This window comes from Micromys minutus, assembly GCF_963924665.1.
Source record: "Micromys minutus genome assembly, chromosome: 1".
NCBI lineage: Eukaryota > Metazoa > Chordata > Mammalia > Rodentia > Muridae > Micromys > Micromys minutus.
The window spans coordinates 29,814,846-29,826,642 of record NC_137969.1 but is presented as its reverse complement, the minus strand read 5'-3'; the positions used below and the strand labels follow the sequence as shown (position 1 = coordinate 29,826,642).

At 57.3% G+C, this 11,797-nt stretch overlaps 2 protein-coding genes across 3 annotated transcripts; one reads left to right on the top strand and one right to left on the bottom strand.

The window, feature by feature from the left end:
• The first annotated feature begins 1,066 nt into the window (after positions 1 to 1,066).
• Positions 1,067 to 5,942, top strand: GAS2L1 (growth arrest specific 2 like 1). Its single transcript, XM_080921039.1, has 6 exons — positions 1,067 to 1,154; positions 1,889 to 2,541; positions 3,634 to 3,741; positions 3,823 to 3,919; positions 4,008 to 4,179; positions 4,509 to 5,942. The coding sequence occupies exons 2-6, from the start codon at positions 1,909 to 1,911 to the stop codon at positions 5,542 to 5,544; spliced, it is 2,046 nt and encodes a 681-aa protein (XP_080777165.1). The 5' UTR covers positions 1,067 to 1,154; positions 1,889 to 1,908; the 3' UTR covers positions 5,545 to 5,942.
• A 294-nt stretch (positions 5,943 to 6,236) lies between these two features.
• RASL10A (RAS like family 10 member A) lies at positions 6,237 to 7,930 on the bottom strand. Of its 2 annotated transcripts, none has more exons than XM_080910470.1 (3): positions 7,628 to 7,930; positions 6,750 to 6,874; positions 6,237 to 6,530 (listed from the first exon to the last, which is right to left on the bottom strand). In XM_080910470.1, exons 1-3 carry the CDS (start codon positions 7,844 to 7,846, stop codon positions 6,263 to 6,265), a joined length of 612 nt encoding a protein of 203 aa, XP_080766596.1. In that variant the 5' UTR covers positions 7,847 to 7,930; the 3' UTR covers positions 6,237 to 6,262. The 2 variants fall into 2 exon arrangements, with proteins under 2 accessions (XP_080766596.1, XP_080766597.1); XM_080910471.1 differs by having other exon boundaries at positions 6,382 to 6,640.
• Between the last annotated feature and the right edge of the window lie 3,867 nt (positions 7,931 to 11,797).

Sequence of the window (11,797 nt, the reverse complement as noted above, 5' to 3'; positions counted from 1 at the left end):
CCACGCTCCTCACAATAGCAGTTACAGGAGCCCCTATGGCTCCTAAACCAGCCTCTCCTGCTCTAAATTCCTCCTTAGAGAGGCCTGTAACCCCAGCAGGAAGAACAGGATGGTGAGTTCAAAGCCAGCCCATGCTACATATCAGGACTTTAGGTAAAGTAAAGGCATGGTGAATGAAACATGCCTTTAATCCCAGCACGCAGGAGGCAGAGACAGGCAAATCTGATCATTTAAGCCAGCCTGGTCTACATAGGGAGTTCTAGGCCAGCCAAGGATCACATAGTGAGATCCTGCCTCAAAACCACAACAAAATCCAACAATAATAATTGAATAATTAACAAGCAAACCTCTCTATAGCTTCCATGACCTTTGAAAAGCATGGTCCACAAGGTCCTAATGATTCTCCAGCTACACACTTTTCTTTCCTTCTTCCTTTCCTTTTTTGAGATAGGCTTCCTCAATGTGAAAAACTTTCCTTCTAGATGTCTCCCAGCTTCCTTTGTTGCCTCCTTTGATCTGAGTTTAAATTAACAGTCTTTCCACAAACACCCACAGATTCCAGTCTCTACAGCACCTCATTCCTCTCTCGCCAGTCGAGCGACAGCAGGGGGCAGGGTTCTCCAGATCTTCCGTGCTCCTCCTAAGGTGTGTAGTTGCCCCTGCCACGCCCCCTCTTTTAACCTAACCCGCGGCCACCTTCCAATCCCTGAGCCTCGACGTCCTTGTACCTTGAGCTAAAGTCCCTGGACCGTCCTGCAGGAAGAGCACCCAGTTATCTGGCCTGCAGAGGTCCACCCGGGACGGAGGTGACTCTGCAGTCCCCGGTCCCTATCGCTTCCAGGATTGCCACTGTCATGAAGAAAGGACAACTGAAAGGGTCTGAACCCCTCCTCGGAAGACTCAGACGCGGAGTTAAAGGTCAGGAGGGTGGGGGCAGGCGGACCTCTTCGCCAGCCTTGTGACCTAAGCCCCAAGAAAGGCACGGCCCCTTTAAGAGCGCGGCCCCGCCCCTTCCTGGCCGGATCCGAATTCCAGGGGGGCGGGGCTGAACGGACGCCTGGAAGCAGCGAGCTCGGGCGGCGCCTGTGTGCGGCGGCTCGGCTCGGCTCCGGCCCCGCCGGGGCGATGCTCCCCGGGGCGGCGGGGTGAGCTAGGTGAGCTCGGAGACCCCCGAGGGCCCCTAGCCAGAGTGCCCGGAGGTGGGCCGGGTGGTGAGGGGGTTTCTGCTTCCCAAGGCTGTGTGACCTTGACTGGGCACGCACCCTCTCTGGACCAGGCCGCGAGCACTGCAGAGGCTCGCGGGGGCCATTCGGAGTCCCGGCCTTACAGGCACTGGCTCGGGCGGCGTCTCAGAGCAGGAATCCGGCCTGGCTGGGCGACCCGATTCCTCCACCCACTGCTCTGCGACCTTCAGCGAATGCCTGCCCTTACTGCGCCTCAGTTTCCTCGTCTATAGAATGGAGATACGGTCGCCGTTCAGCCAGTGGCGCGGCCCTTAGCAGAGGGGAGAGGGAAAAGCGGGGACTTCGAGCAGGTTATGGACTGAGCAATGGAAACAGTCCCTCTGTGGTTCTGGGCGAGGCTCCTCTCCTGTCCCTCCCTGCCCACATGTCTTCATGTTTTAAAATGGCTTTTTTTTTCCTCGTGGGTGCCAACCTGTCCCCAGCCACCCTCTCCCGGCCAGCCAGACAGCAAACATAAACATTAAGATGCTATAAATGTTATTGAGCCCTTTAAAGCAGGTCCTGGCACTGTGAGAACAATGAGGTACTACGTTTGCTCACAGCCTGTACTTAAACTTCGCGTTTCCCGTGTGGTGGGCCGGTAGAGGTGGACCATTCTGGACCCTTGCGAGGCTTCACAACAATATTGACCTGTGTCCCCACAGTGACTCCACTGGCCCCGGGCATGGCGGACCCAGTGGCGGGCATCGCAGGCTCCGCCGCCAAGAGTGTGAGACCCTTCCGATCCAGTGAGGCCTATGTGGAAGCCATGAAAGAAGACCTGGCCGATTGGCTCAATGCTTTGTATAATCTTGGTCTACCTGGCAGTGGTGATGGCTTTCTCACTGGGCTGGGCACAGGCACAACCCTGTGCCAACATGCCAACGCTGTCACCAAGGCTGCCCGGGCCCTGGCTGCTGCTCGTCCAACCCGAGGTGTGGCCTTCCAGGCACATAGTGTGGCGCCTGGTTCCTTCATGGCCCGAGACAACGTGGCCTCTTTCATCGGCTGGTGCCGGACTGAGCTGGGCGTGCCTGAAGTGCTCATGTTTGAGACAGAGGACCTGGTGCTGCGAAAGAACGAGAAGAGCGTGGTGCTGTGCCTATTGGAGGTCGCCCGACGTGGGGCACGCCTCGGCCTGCTTGCCCCGAAGCTGGTACAGTTTGAGCAGGAGATTGAGCAGGAGCTTCGGGCTACCCCTCAGGTCTCCAGCGTCCCTGCTGCTGAAGAGGATGTCACTGAAATTGCCACAGCACCAGGGGCTCCCACCCGCACACCCCGCATGACGCCCAACGACCTTCGGAACCTTGACGAGCTGGTGAGTCTTCCGCTATCCACATTGGGGGACCATTGCCCACTGCCCTATCTGGGGACCAGATGGCAGAGCTAATAATGCCTACCCTGACCCCTAAGCCTCCCGGGGCCCACTCCGTTAACTGCCAAGTATATACCTGGCCACAGAGAAATGAATAAGCCCAGAGAGGCAGAGGTGCTGAGTGAGGTCACACAGCTTAGGTGGGTCCGAGGCAGATAAAACCCTGGCTTCTGGTCATGAGCTCCGCTTTTAGTATTGAGCAGCAACAAAGTTCAGTGCATTCCTTCATATGGAGGATTGTGACTTGGGGACCTTTTGGCACACAGGTGCTACACAGATGCATTGGCAAGCTCAGACCTGGGGCTGAGTGGCTTACCCCGGGTTAAGGCTACATGAAGGCCGGTACACAGTGAGTGTCTGGGAAGACATCACCCCTGGTACCCTGATAGGGAAAACCTAGCCCCACCACCACTGTTCACGAGAACAGGAAGTGCTTTTGGGAACACCGGAGGTGCAAGCCTCCAGCTCCCTCTGCCTTTCCCAAGTCCTGGGTGTCCATGCCACCCCCGCAACCAGGCCAAGAGTTTCTTTCTTATCAGGAGCTTAGGGCTATGATGTGCCTGCCCAAGAGTCAGGCGCAGGATGGTTGTGGGCAGAATGGCTTCCCACATAGCCAGCCTGGCATCTCCTGCCTCTATTCACATGCATGCAGTAGTGTACTGGGGTGGGGGGCCTTGTGCCTGTTGGTGTGTGTGTCCTGCATGCTGCCCTCTGGTTGGGATGTTCAGCTGTGAGTATGGCCCCCTGCACTCAGCCTGGACCTGCCTGTCACCAGTGTAAAGGAGTCATGGGTGGCTCCAGGGCTCTCATGGGCTTAAGGCTTCAGAGTGCTTCTTCCAGGAGACAATCCCTGGCTTCTGTCACTGGGGTTGACTCTCAGACACACACACACATACATACACATACACACACCCGGTGATCAGGCAAAGGGTCCTGTGTAGGACGAATTGGCACTTTCTTCTGCCCTACACTGCTTGTTAAAACCCCAGGAGGGACTTGATCCTTGACCTTCAGCTTTCTCTTCTCTGGCTTCAGGTAAGGGAGATCCTGGGCAGGTGCACCTGCCCAGACCAGTTCCCCATGATCAAGGTCTCCGAGGGGAAGTACCGAGTGGGAGACTCCAGCTTGCTCATCTTCGTGAGGGTAAGTGGGGGAGGAAAAGCCCAGTCCGGCCCCTCAGGGGTGGGCTAGTAGGCCCACAGTGACCTGCCCTCCGGCCTACAGGTGCTAAGGAGCCACGTGATGGTGCGAGTGGGTGGTGGCTGGGACACACTGGAGCACTACCTAGACAAGCATGACCCTTGTCGCTGCTCTTCTACTAGTAAGTGCCTGGTGGGAGTGTGGGCTGCCAGCAGAGAGGGGCTGGTTTCTGAGGTATTTCCCCTCACTTGTTCTATCCATTCCCACAGCCCACCGCCTGCCCCAGCAGAGAGCGGGGACTTTCTCCCCTCAGAGGGGATCACCCACTCCAAGTCCCCGCCCCGGTAGCCCAGTCCCTGGGAGTGAGCGCCGGAGTTCCCGGCCCGAAGTAACCCCCATCAGCCTGCGAAGCACAAAAGAGGGGCCTGAGACCCCGCTCAGGTGAGATGGAGGATCGCCTCAGGAGCTACCAGGGCTGGTGGGGGTAGGGCATCCGCCTGGGCACGATGACTCACACCCTGGGAAAAGTTCCCGTGCGTGGGGGCGGGACTGGCCTTCCATCTCCATGGCAACCCTGACAAACCAACAACACAGCTGGGGCGGGATGGGGCGGTGGCTGGTCCAACCCAGGCTTCGGAAGCCGAAGGCGGGAAGTCGCGGCCTCAGCCTGGACGCTCACTTGTGCCTGGAAGTCCCCTGACTGAGCCCAAGCCTCACCAGTTTACTCCACCCACTCCAGTGATACACGTCTCTCTCGCACCCCACCTCAGGCCCCGCGATCAGCTGACCCCCCTTCCCCGCTCCCGCCGCTACTCCGGGGACAGTGACTCCTCAACCTCAACCAACTCATCCCAGAGCGGCCCCATGTTTGCCCGCAGCGACGATTCAGCCGCTGGCTCCCGGAGGGAGCGGCCCAACAACCACCGGCCAACTGCCGGTCTTCCGGCCTCCCCGAGGCGGCCGCCCGCCCCTCGCAGCCAGTCTCGAGACCGGCTGGACCGGGGACGGTCCCGCGTGGCCCCAGGAGGCCGAGGCGCTCAGCTGTCGGCCTCCAGCCCAGCTCGGCGCACCCGCAGCCAGAACCGCGAGGAACAGGAGATACTGATGGTGCGCAGGGACCGAGACGGCCAGCACTCGTGGGTGACCCCGGGCAGGGGTGGTGGGGGGTCAGGAGGTTCTGGAAGGAGTACCCCGCAGACTCCGCGTGCCCGCAGTCCTGCAGCACCCCGGCCTTCCAGGGGCCCCAGTCCGGGCCCAGAGCTCACAGCCACACCCGCCAGCATCTTCCGCACACCCCTGCAGCTTGACCCACAGCAGGAGCAGCAGCTGTTCAGGCGCCTGGAAGAGGAATTCTTGGCCAATGCTCGCGCCTTGGAGGCTGTTGCCAGCCATACCCCCATGGGACCAGCCCCTGACCCTCCAGCTCCGGACTCTGCTTACTGTTCATCCAGCTCCTCATCTTCCTCACTCAGTGTCCTGGGTGGCAAATGTGGCCAACCTGGAGAATCAGGCCGCACAGCCAATGGGCTGCCTGGGCCCCGCAGCCAAGCTTTGTCCAGCTCTTCCGATGAGGGTAGCCCCTGCCTTGCTGTAGGAGGGACACTGGATGCGACCAGGAGCTCTTTGGCTGGCCCAGAACCCTCACTGGCCTGGGCAAGGGGGAGGATGGACACACAACCAGACCGCAAACCCTCACGCATACCCACACCGCGGGGACCCCGCCGCCCATCGGGACCCACAGAGCTTGGGGCTTGGCAAGCCTTGAATTCGGTCACCCCAAGGACCGAGCCAGATTCTTCAATGTGATGGACTGGGTTCATTCCATTTTCTTTGTGGCCTTAACCTACCCTTCGCATCAGGGACCCCCCCCCCTTCCATCTTTGAACACCAGACCTCATGGGACCAGACCCCACGGGACCATATGGCACAATGGGACACCTGCTGTACATTCCGGTTTGGGGGACGAGCATTGCTATTTAATTACTAATATTATTGAATGCCTTAGAGGAGACCGGGCCAGCCCGGTGTCCAGAGGACCTGTGGTCCAGTAAGCAGAACCTCTGACAGTAAAGTATTGCTCCAGCTCCTGTTTTTTGGGGGACCGAGCTTTCATTATATGTTGGGATTCTAGGGTTAACTGCCTAGAGACCAGACCTCAATGCTCTGGACCTGTCTATTCCAGAACAAGAAACCCTTACATTGTGCGCTTACATTTTTTGCTTGTTTTTATTGCCTGGTAAGGCATGACTTTAAAAGTGTCTCCAGTAGCCAGCCCAGCAGTGGAGAGGTAGAGGCAGGTGATCTGTGTAGTTCAATATGAGCACTAGAAGCTGTACGAATGCTTATGACCGCATTCATATTCCAGTCCTTTCCATCTGTGATTATGACCCAATAAGGTCTCAGACAAAACCGATTTTGTCCAATGATTGGGAGTTGGTTGGGTCCAATCAAGGTCAAAGAAAAGCCCGATGGCCAGGAGTCTGGGTGGGAGCCTGCTTTCATGAGATGTCCCTGTCCAATCTGATCACATGAGGCTGCAGCGCGCTGGGTGCAGCGCCCCCTGCAGGCGCAGGGCCGGATGGGCAGGACGTGTGCGCACCAAAGCACAACGCAGAAGCTCTCGGAAGAGACGCAGCACGTGCCAGTTGTATTTGGCTGAGCACTCGAGGTAGCCACAGCGCCAGCCCCTGCGAACTAGGGTGGCCAGTGCACGACGAGGTCCGAAGCGCAGCCGCTGACAGTCCCGCTTGTTGCCCACCACCAGGATGGGTGCCTCTGGCGCTCCCGCCGGCCTGGAGGCCCAATGGAGATGAGAGAGGCAGTGCTGGAGACTCCATGGCCAAAGGAACCCACCCCATATGTACAAATGAAGGCAGGTCCCCCCTCCCCGTGTGCTGCATACCTCATACAGCAAGAGACCCTCAAGCAGGCACCAAAGTGTGGTCCAGAAGCAATCAGACCATAACTACCCGCTCCCCCAGCAAGACCTCCACCTCCAGTCAAGCCCTCACCTGTTTTCGGCTATGCGCTGCCTCAGGGCTTTCACATAATCGAAACTGTCGGGGCTGCAGATGTCGTAGACCAGCACAAAGGCGTCTGTGTCCTGCAAACTCCAGTCTTTAGGGTCCGGCCACTCCTAGGGGTAGAGGCTGGAGATTACAGCAGACCCTCCTACTCCAATTCATCCTCATTCCCCATCACCTTCCAACAACACCTAGGACACACCTTCCCATACGCCAGATCTCCCAGCCCTGCCTGGATCTCATCAGTCCTTAACCCTCCAACTTCCTGGGCCTCCCCGTCAAACTACTATCCTCCCAGCGTCTGGTCCCTCTGCCTCTAATTCCCAGGCGCAGACCCTGGGATCTGCCGTCCACCGGCTGACAGATGGAAACTGTGACTGCCCGCTGCAGCTGTCCAGGTGAAGCCTCTGGCCTACGCTCCTGCTGCTCTTTCCCCCTTGCAATATTTTTACAGCTTCTTTTACCAAAACTCCACTTAGCCTCCCAGGTGCTGCTCAAATGCCAGCCCCTGTGGGAAGCCTTGAAATGCATCCAGCGCCAAAGACTGGGAATCTGAGGGTGCAGTGCCCCCCCCCAGGAAGGATACTCCTGTGTCTGATCCAGTCTGTCACAGCGGCGCGGGTCAGCTCGGGCAGTGCGGTGCCACACACTCACCCAGACACCAATCTAGGCAGCCAAGGAAGACAAAAAACACAAGAAACAGCCACAGAGCACCTCCAGGCTAGCGCTGGAAGCTCGCATGCAAAATACCTAGACAGGCACACTTCTTCAATCCCAGAACGGGCTTTGGCGCCCTGGGTCAGTACACGTGGACACGCACGTGGGCACCAAGTGTACACACACCCCCGGCCCCCTCGAACCGCTACCTCAAGACTTCTGGGGCTCGAGCCGGGTCCAGCGACGTCACCATCGCGGATACTCAGGTCGTAGACAGCACCGTCGAGCAGCACTGCGGGCCGGTAGAGGCGGGGACCGTCCGTGGGTCGGTGGCGCTCCGGATAGTCACCAAACAGGAACTGGCGGATGATGGCGGTCTTGCCCACTCCCGGAGCACCCAGAACAGCCACCCGCAGGCTGCCGCCCATGGCTGGCCCGCGCTCCCGCGCCCGGCACCTGGGAGCTTCATGAGCCCGTACTGCGCCTTGCTTGCCCTGCCGGGGACACCCGCATCGCGCCGCCTACAGCACCTGAGGCACGAGAGGCCAGGCCCCGGACCGAGCCGGCGGAAGCACCCGCAGCTCCGCAGGGAGAGCGCACCCGGCGCGGTGCAGACCGGCCCCCGCCCGCAGCTCCGTCCCCTTCTCGCTCCGGCGCCGGGAGCCGCCGCCTCTGTCGGCCGCGCGGGCGTGCAAGCGAGCAGGGCCTCCTGGAGGCGGCGATGAGGTAACTGCCCGCCCCGCCCCTCCCGGGGAGGGTCGCAGCTCAGTGACTGCGGGGCGGGTCGCCTTTTTAGAGCCGAGTCCCTCAGGTGGCGGCCTGCTCCCCTCAACCGTTTCCAAAACAGAAGTCTCTGGGCGCCACCTCCCTGCTCAACCAACACCGCAGGCTGCAACCTGGCTGTTGACCAAACCCAGACTCATAGAATCAGGCCACTTGGGGTCAGACCTAGTCCTGGGCTGAATGACCTTGGGCCAGTCGTCGCTTTGGGTTTCGTGTCTGCATCGCTGTGTCCACCAAAGGCCGATGGCTTCAAGGCTTCTGTTTTGTGAGACCCTAGGCACCGAGTCCTTTTCTGGGCTTTCTCCTAAGTCATCTTTGAACCGCAGCCTCAACCCGGTATTCTTAGTTTAAAGAGGAGGAAACTGAGGCTGGAGAGAGGTATCTCAAAGTGCAAAGGGCACTGAGACTCTGGCCCGGGCCTGCAGACTTTCTTTACACCTACAAGGACAACTGAGTGGAGACAGAAGGGTTTGAGCCCAGCACGTAAGTTTGCTCAACTGCTCAGCCCCTCCCCCCTTTCACTGCCTCATCTGGTTGGAGGTGAAGGAACAGATGCACATGTCACTGCATAGAGTCTGTCACAGAGGTGCACCATGCCCTCCTCCCTGGACAAGTTTGTTAAGTCTGGGTTTGCCCAGCCTCCTTCCGACTCTCCAGTCTGCACATACTGGAGGCGCTCCCGGCCTCTGCCCTCCATCCAGGTACTGGGAAAGGCAGACACCTGGCATTACTTGTTCAACGATGTTTCCAGTCTAACGGTGGCCGGCTTGCTGAAATGAATTCAGACGGAAAAAGAAATGTCTCCTCCCCCTTAGGAGGGAAAGCTCTGGAAACACTTGGATCCAGGCCTCTAAAGGCATTGAGGATATGTCTGCCTGGTCAGGAAATAAGTGGGAGAAAGGGCAGGAGAAATTAACCCGAGAAGGGGGAAGAAGGCACCCTCCGACGGGGAACATGTGACATATTCATTAACACTGGGTTCTCTTCCTCTTCCCAAGGTGGACATAGGGCCTGGTCTGATTTCATCTCCTACCTCACCCTCTTTCAGCCACTACAGATATTCTAGGTCTTAAAATTCAGAGTATCGACAGCCGGCTTTTTTTTTTTTCCTGAGCTTCCTCAAGAATGACTTCTTTTTCATTTACAGGTTTCCAGGTTTTGGAACCATTTACAGGTTTGTGAGCTGCTTTTTGCTTCCAGAAACAGAAGGGATGAACTCAGCCCCTTCCTTTTATCACACAGTCCGGCTGGTCTTTCTCCGGGGCTGTGTGTGCTCTTAAGCCCAGCTCCAGAGTTCTCTGAGGTTTCCTTTCTTAGCTAAGCACCCATGGCTGGGTTTTCTTGGCAGTTGCAAGCAGCATTGTGGGTGAGGCACCTCTGGGCCCCAGTGAGTTTCTGTGTTGTTTCTGAACCGTCTCATTTTCTATGCCCGGCTGACCTTGAAGTTTTAATCCTCCAGCACCAGTCTTTCGAGTGCTGGAATTACATGTGTGCCACAGTGTGCCTGGCTCTCACATGTTGTGGAAGGTGCCATCCCTGGGGCATTCTAGGGTTCCACAAATACTTTCCTGGGAAATTTGCACACCACAGTTACCAATAGCAGTTGCCACTTGTCCAGACTGGCATTGTCCAGCCCTGGGCTGGGCCCCCTGCTCCTGCAGGCCCTGCAGACCTTTGAGGGAAGAAAGAAACACAAAGAAGCAGAAAGAGGAAGCTGGAGTCCTAGGCTACTTCAGACCGGCGGGAGGTTGGGGGAACATTAGAAGCCCGAGTGGGCTGAAACTGGAAAAGCATCTGAGGACACACTATCACATCACCTAAGCTAAGCCCTGAGAAGTGGGCTGGGAGGCCCCTGAATGGGCTTCCAGCTGGGGAGCAGGCTCCTGCTGCCCTTGCCTCTCAGGCAGCCATGTGAAGGTCACTCCCTTCTTCATAAAATGAAGTATCTTCAGTTCTACCCTACTGACCTGCACCAACATAGCTTCTTCCTGGCTGGGCTGGCAGGCCTTCCCGGGGCTCGGCACCGCATCAACTGTAGAAGCGTTTCACCCCCGGGCTCCCTGAGGTCACATCCATGTCTTAACCTGTCATCACGACACCAGTTGTCCCAACACTTAGTCACCTCCCTGAGGTCTAAGTGGGAGTCCTCTACAGCTCACACACGCAAGGCTGGTATCACTACAGCCCCATCCATGGTGGCCAGTCAGCTTCCTGAAGGGAACATGAGCTTTCGAAGCCATCAAGGGACCTTCCTCCCTCCTCTGTCATCTGTACACATTACTTACGCTCTCAGAGCCTTGGTTTCCATCTCTGTGAAAGGAATGGTGACCAGGCAGACAGTGGCAGCAGGGACCCCACCCCGGAAGATGAAGGATAGCAGGGCAAGGCCCTGTCTCAAAAGAAACACCTAAGAAAATGAGTTAGTAAAGAATAGTCTGCACTTGGCAGGGTTGTTGAGGGACATGAGATGACCCAAGGAGGAAAACAATGCACAGAGAAAAGAATTCCGTTTTATATGTAAATGTGGAGACGTGACGGTGGACATGTGTGTACACAGTGGGCGGGCACACATGTTCTTGCTCTGTCGGCCGTGAGGAGCAGTGACGCCCCTGAATAGTACAAAGCGTGTTCAGACCCGCGTCTCGCCGCGTCTCGGTTTGGGACTCTGTGTTCGGTGACAGCAGTCAGGCTCTTTGAGAAACGGCCAGCTGTGAGGCTGGGGCAGGACGGACACAACTCAGAATAGCCTAGGCCGCCAGGAGGAAAGGGAAATGCCAAAACAAACAAATCAGCACAAGGATGGTGAGTCAGAAGGACGGCCGGCTGGACGGGAGAGGGCTCCTGCTGGCTGAAGCCAGCCCAGCCTCAGCACCAGCACAGTGCTGAGGTAATGGCACATTTGCTCAGGTTAGATCTCAGGAGCCGAGTACGGTGCTGTGCCTGTAACCCCACACACGGCAGGCTGAGGCAAGGCGGGCATGAGCTTGAGGCTGTCTAGGCTGTAGTAAGACCCTGTCTCCGAAGTAACAAAACAAGGGCTGCCAGGAAGATGGCTCAGTCAGTAAAGTGCATGCTCACCCTACACACGTGTGCACACACACACACACGAACACGTACATACATACACACAACCAAAACAAGCACACAAAGTGATCCCTAATCCAAACTGATAAAAGTGATGGACGGCTCGGTCCACAACACTTGCCTAGCCAGTGTCTTGATGCATCCCTAGGTTTGGAAAGAGAAAGAAAAACTCAGAAGGAAGCCGGGTATGCTGGTGACTCAGGCCTTAACCCCTGCACTGAGGAGGCAGAAGGAAGAGGAATTCCACGTCCGTCCGGCCCAGCCTGGCTCTGTGGAGAAAGCGTCTCAGAGAGGAGGGGGCGGGGAAGGAATACAGGACAGGAGGAGAATTAGGGCAGGCACAAGGTTCCTGTTTAATCCCCAGTGTGGAAGAAACAGATAAATTAGTTTTATTTATGTATTATTGTGTTAGTTTATTTGAGCCCAAGTGGCATCTAGCCCGCACACTCAAACTCATGATCCTCTGTCTCAGCCTCCTGAAGCTGGAATTAAATGCATGTGCCAGTGTGTCT

Bases quoted from the DNA above. Each gene is read 5' to 3' on its own strand.
- GAS2L1 (XM_080921039.1), top strand. From the start codon at position 1,909: ATGGCGGACCCAGTGGCGGGCATCGCAGGCTCCGCCGCCAAGAGTGTG. The intron at 2,542-3,633 runs GTGAGTCTTCCG...CTCTGGCTTCAG, and splicing joins TTCGGAACCTTGACGAGCTG to GTAAGGGAGATCCTGGGCAG. The intron at 4,180-4,508 runs GTGAGATGGAGG...ACCCCACCTCAG, and splicing joins GGGCCTGAGACCCCGCTCAG to GCCCCGCGATCAGCTGACCC.
- RASL10A (XM_080910470.1), bottom strand. From the start codon at position 7,846: ATGGGCGGCAGCCTGCGGGTGGCTGTTCTGGGTGCTCCGGGAGTGGGC. The intron at 6,875-7,627 runs GTAGCGGTTCGA...CTCTACCCCTAG, and splicing joins CGAGCCCCAGAAGTCTTGAG to GAGTGGCCGGACCCTAAAGA. The intron at 6,531-6,749 runs GTGAGGGCTTGA...TTGGGCCTCCAG, and splicing joins CAGCGCATAGCCGAAAACAG to GCCGGCGGGAGCGCCAGAGG.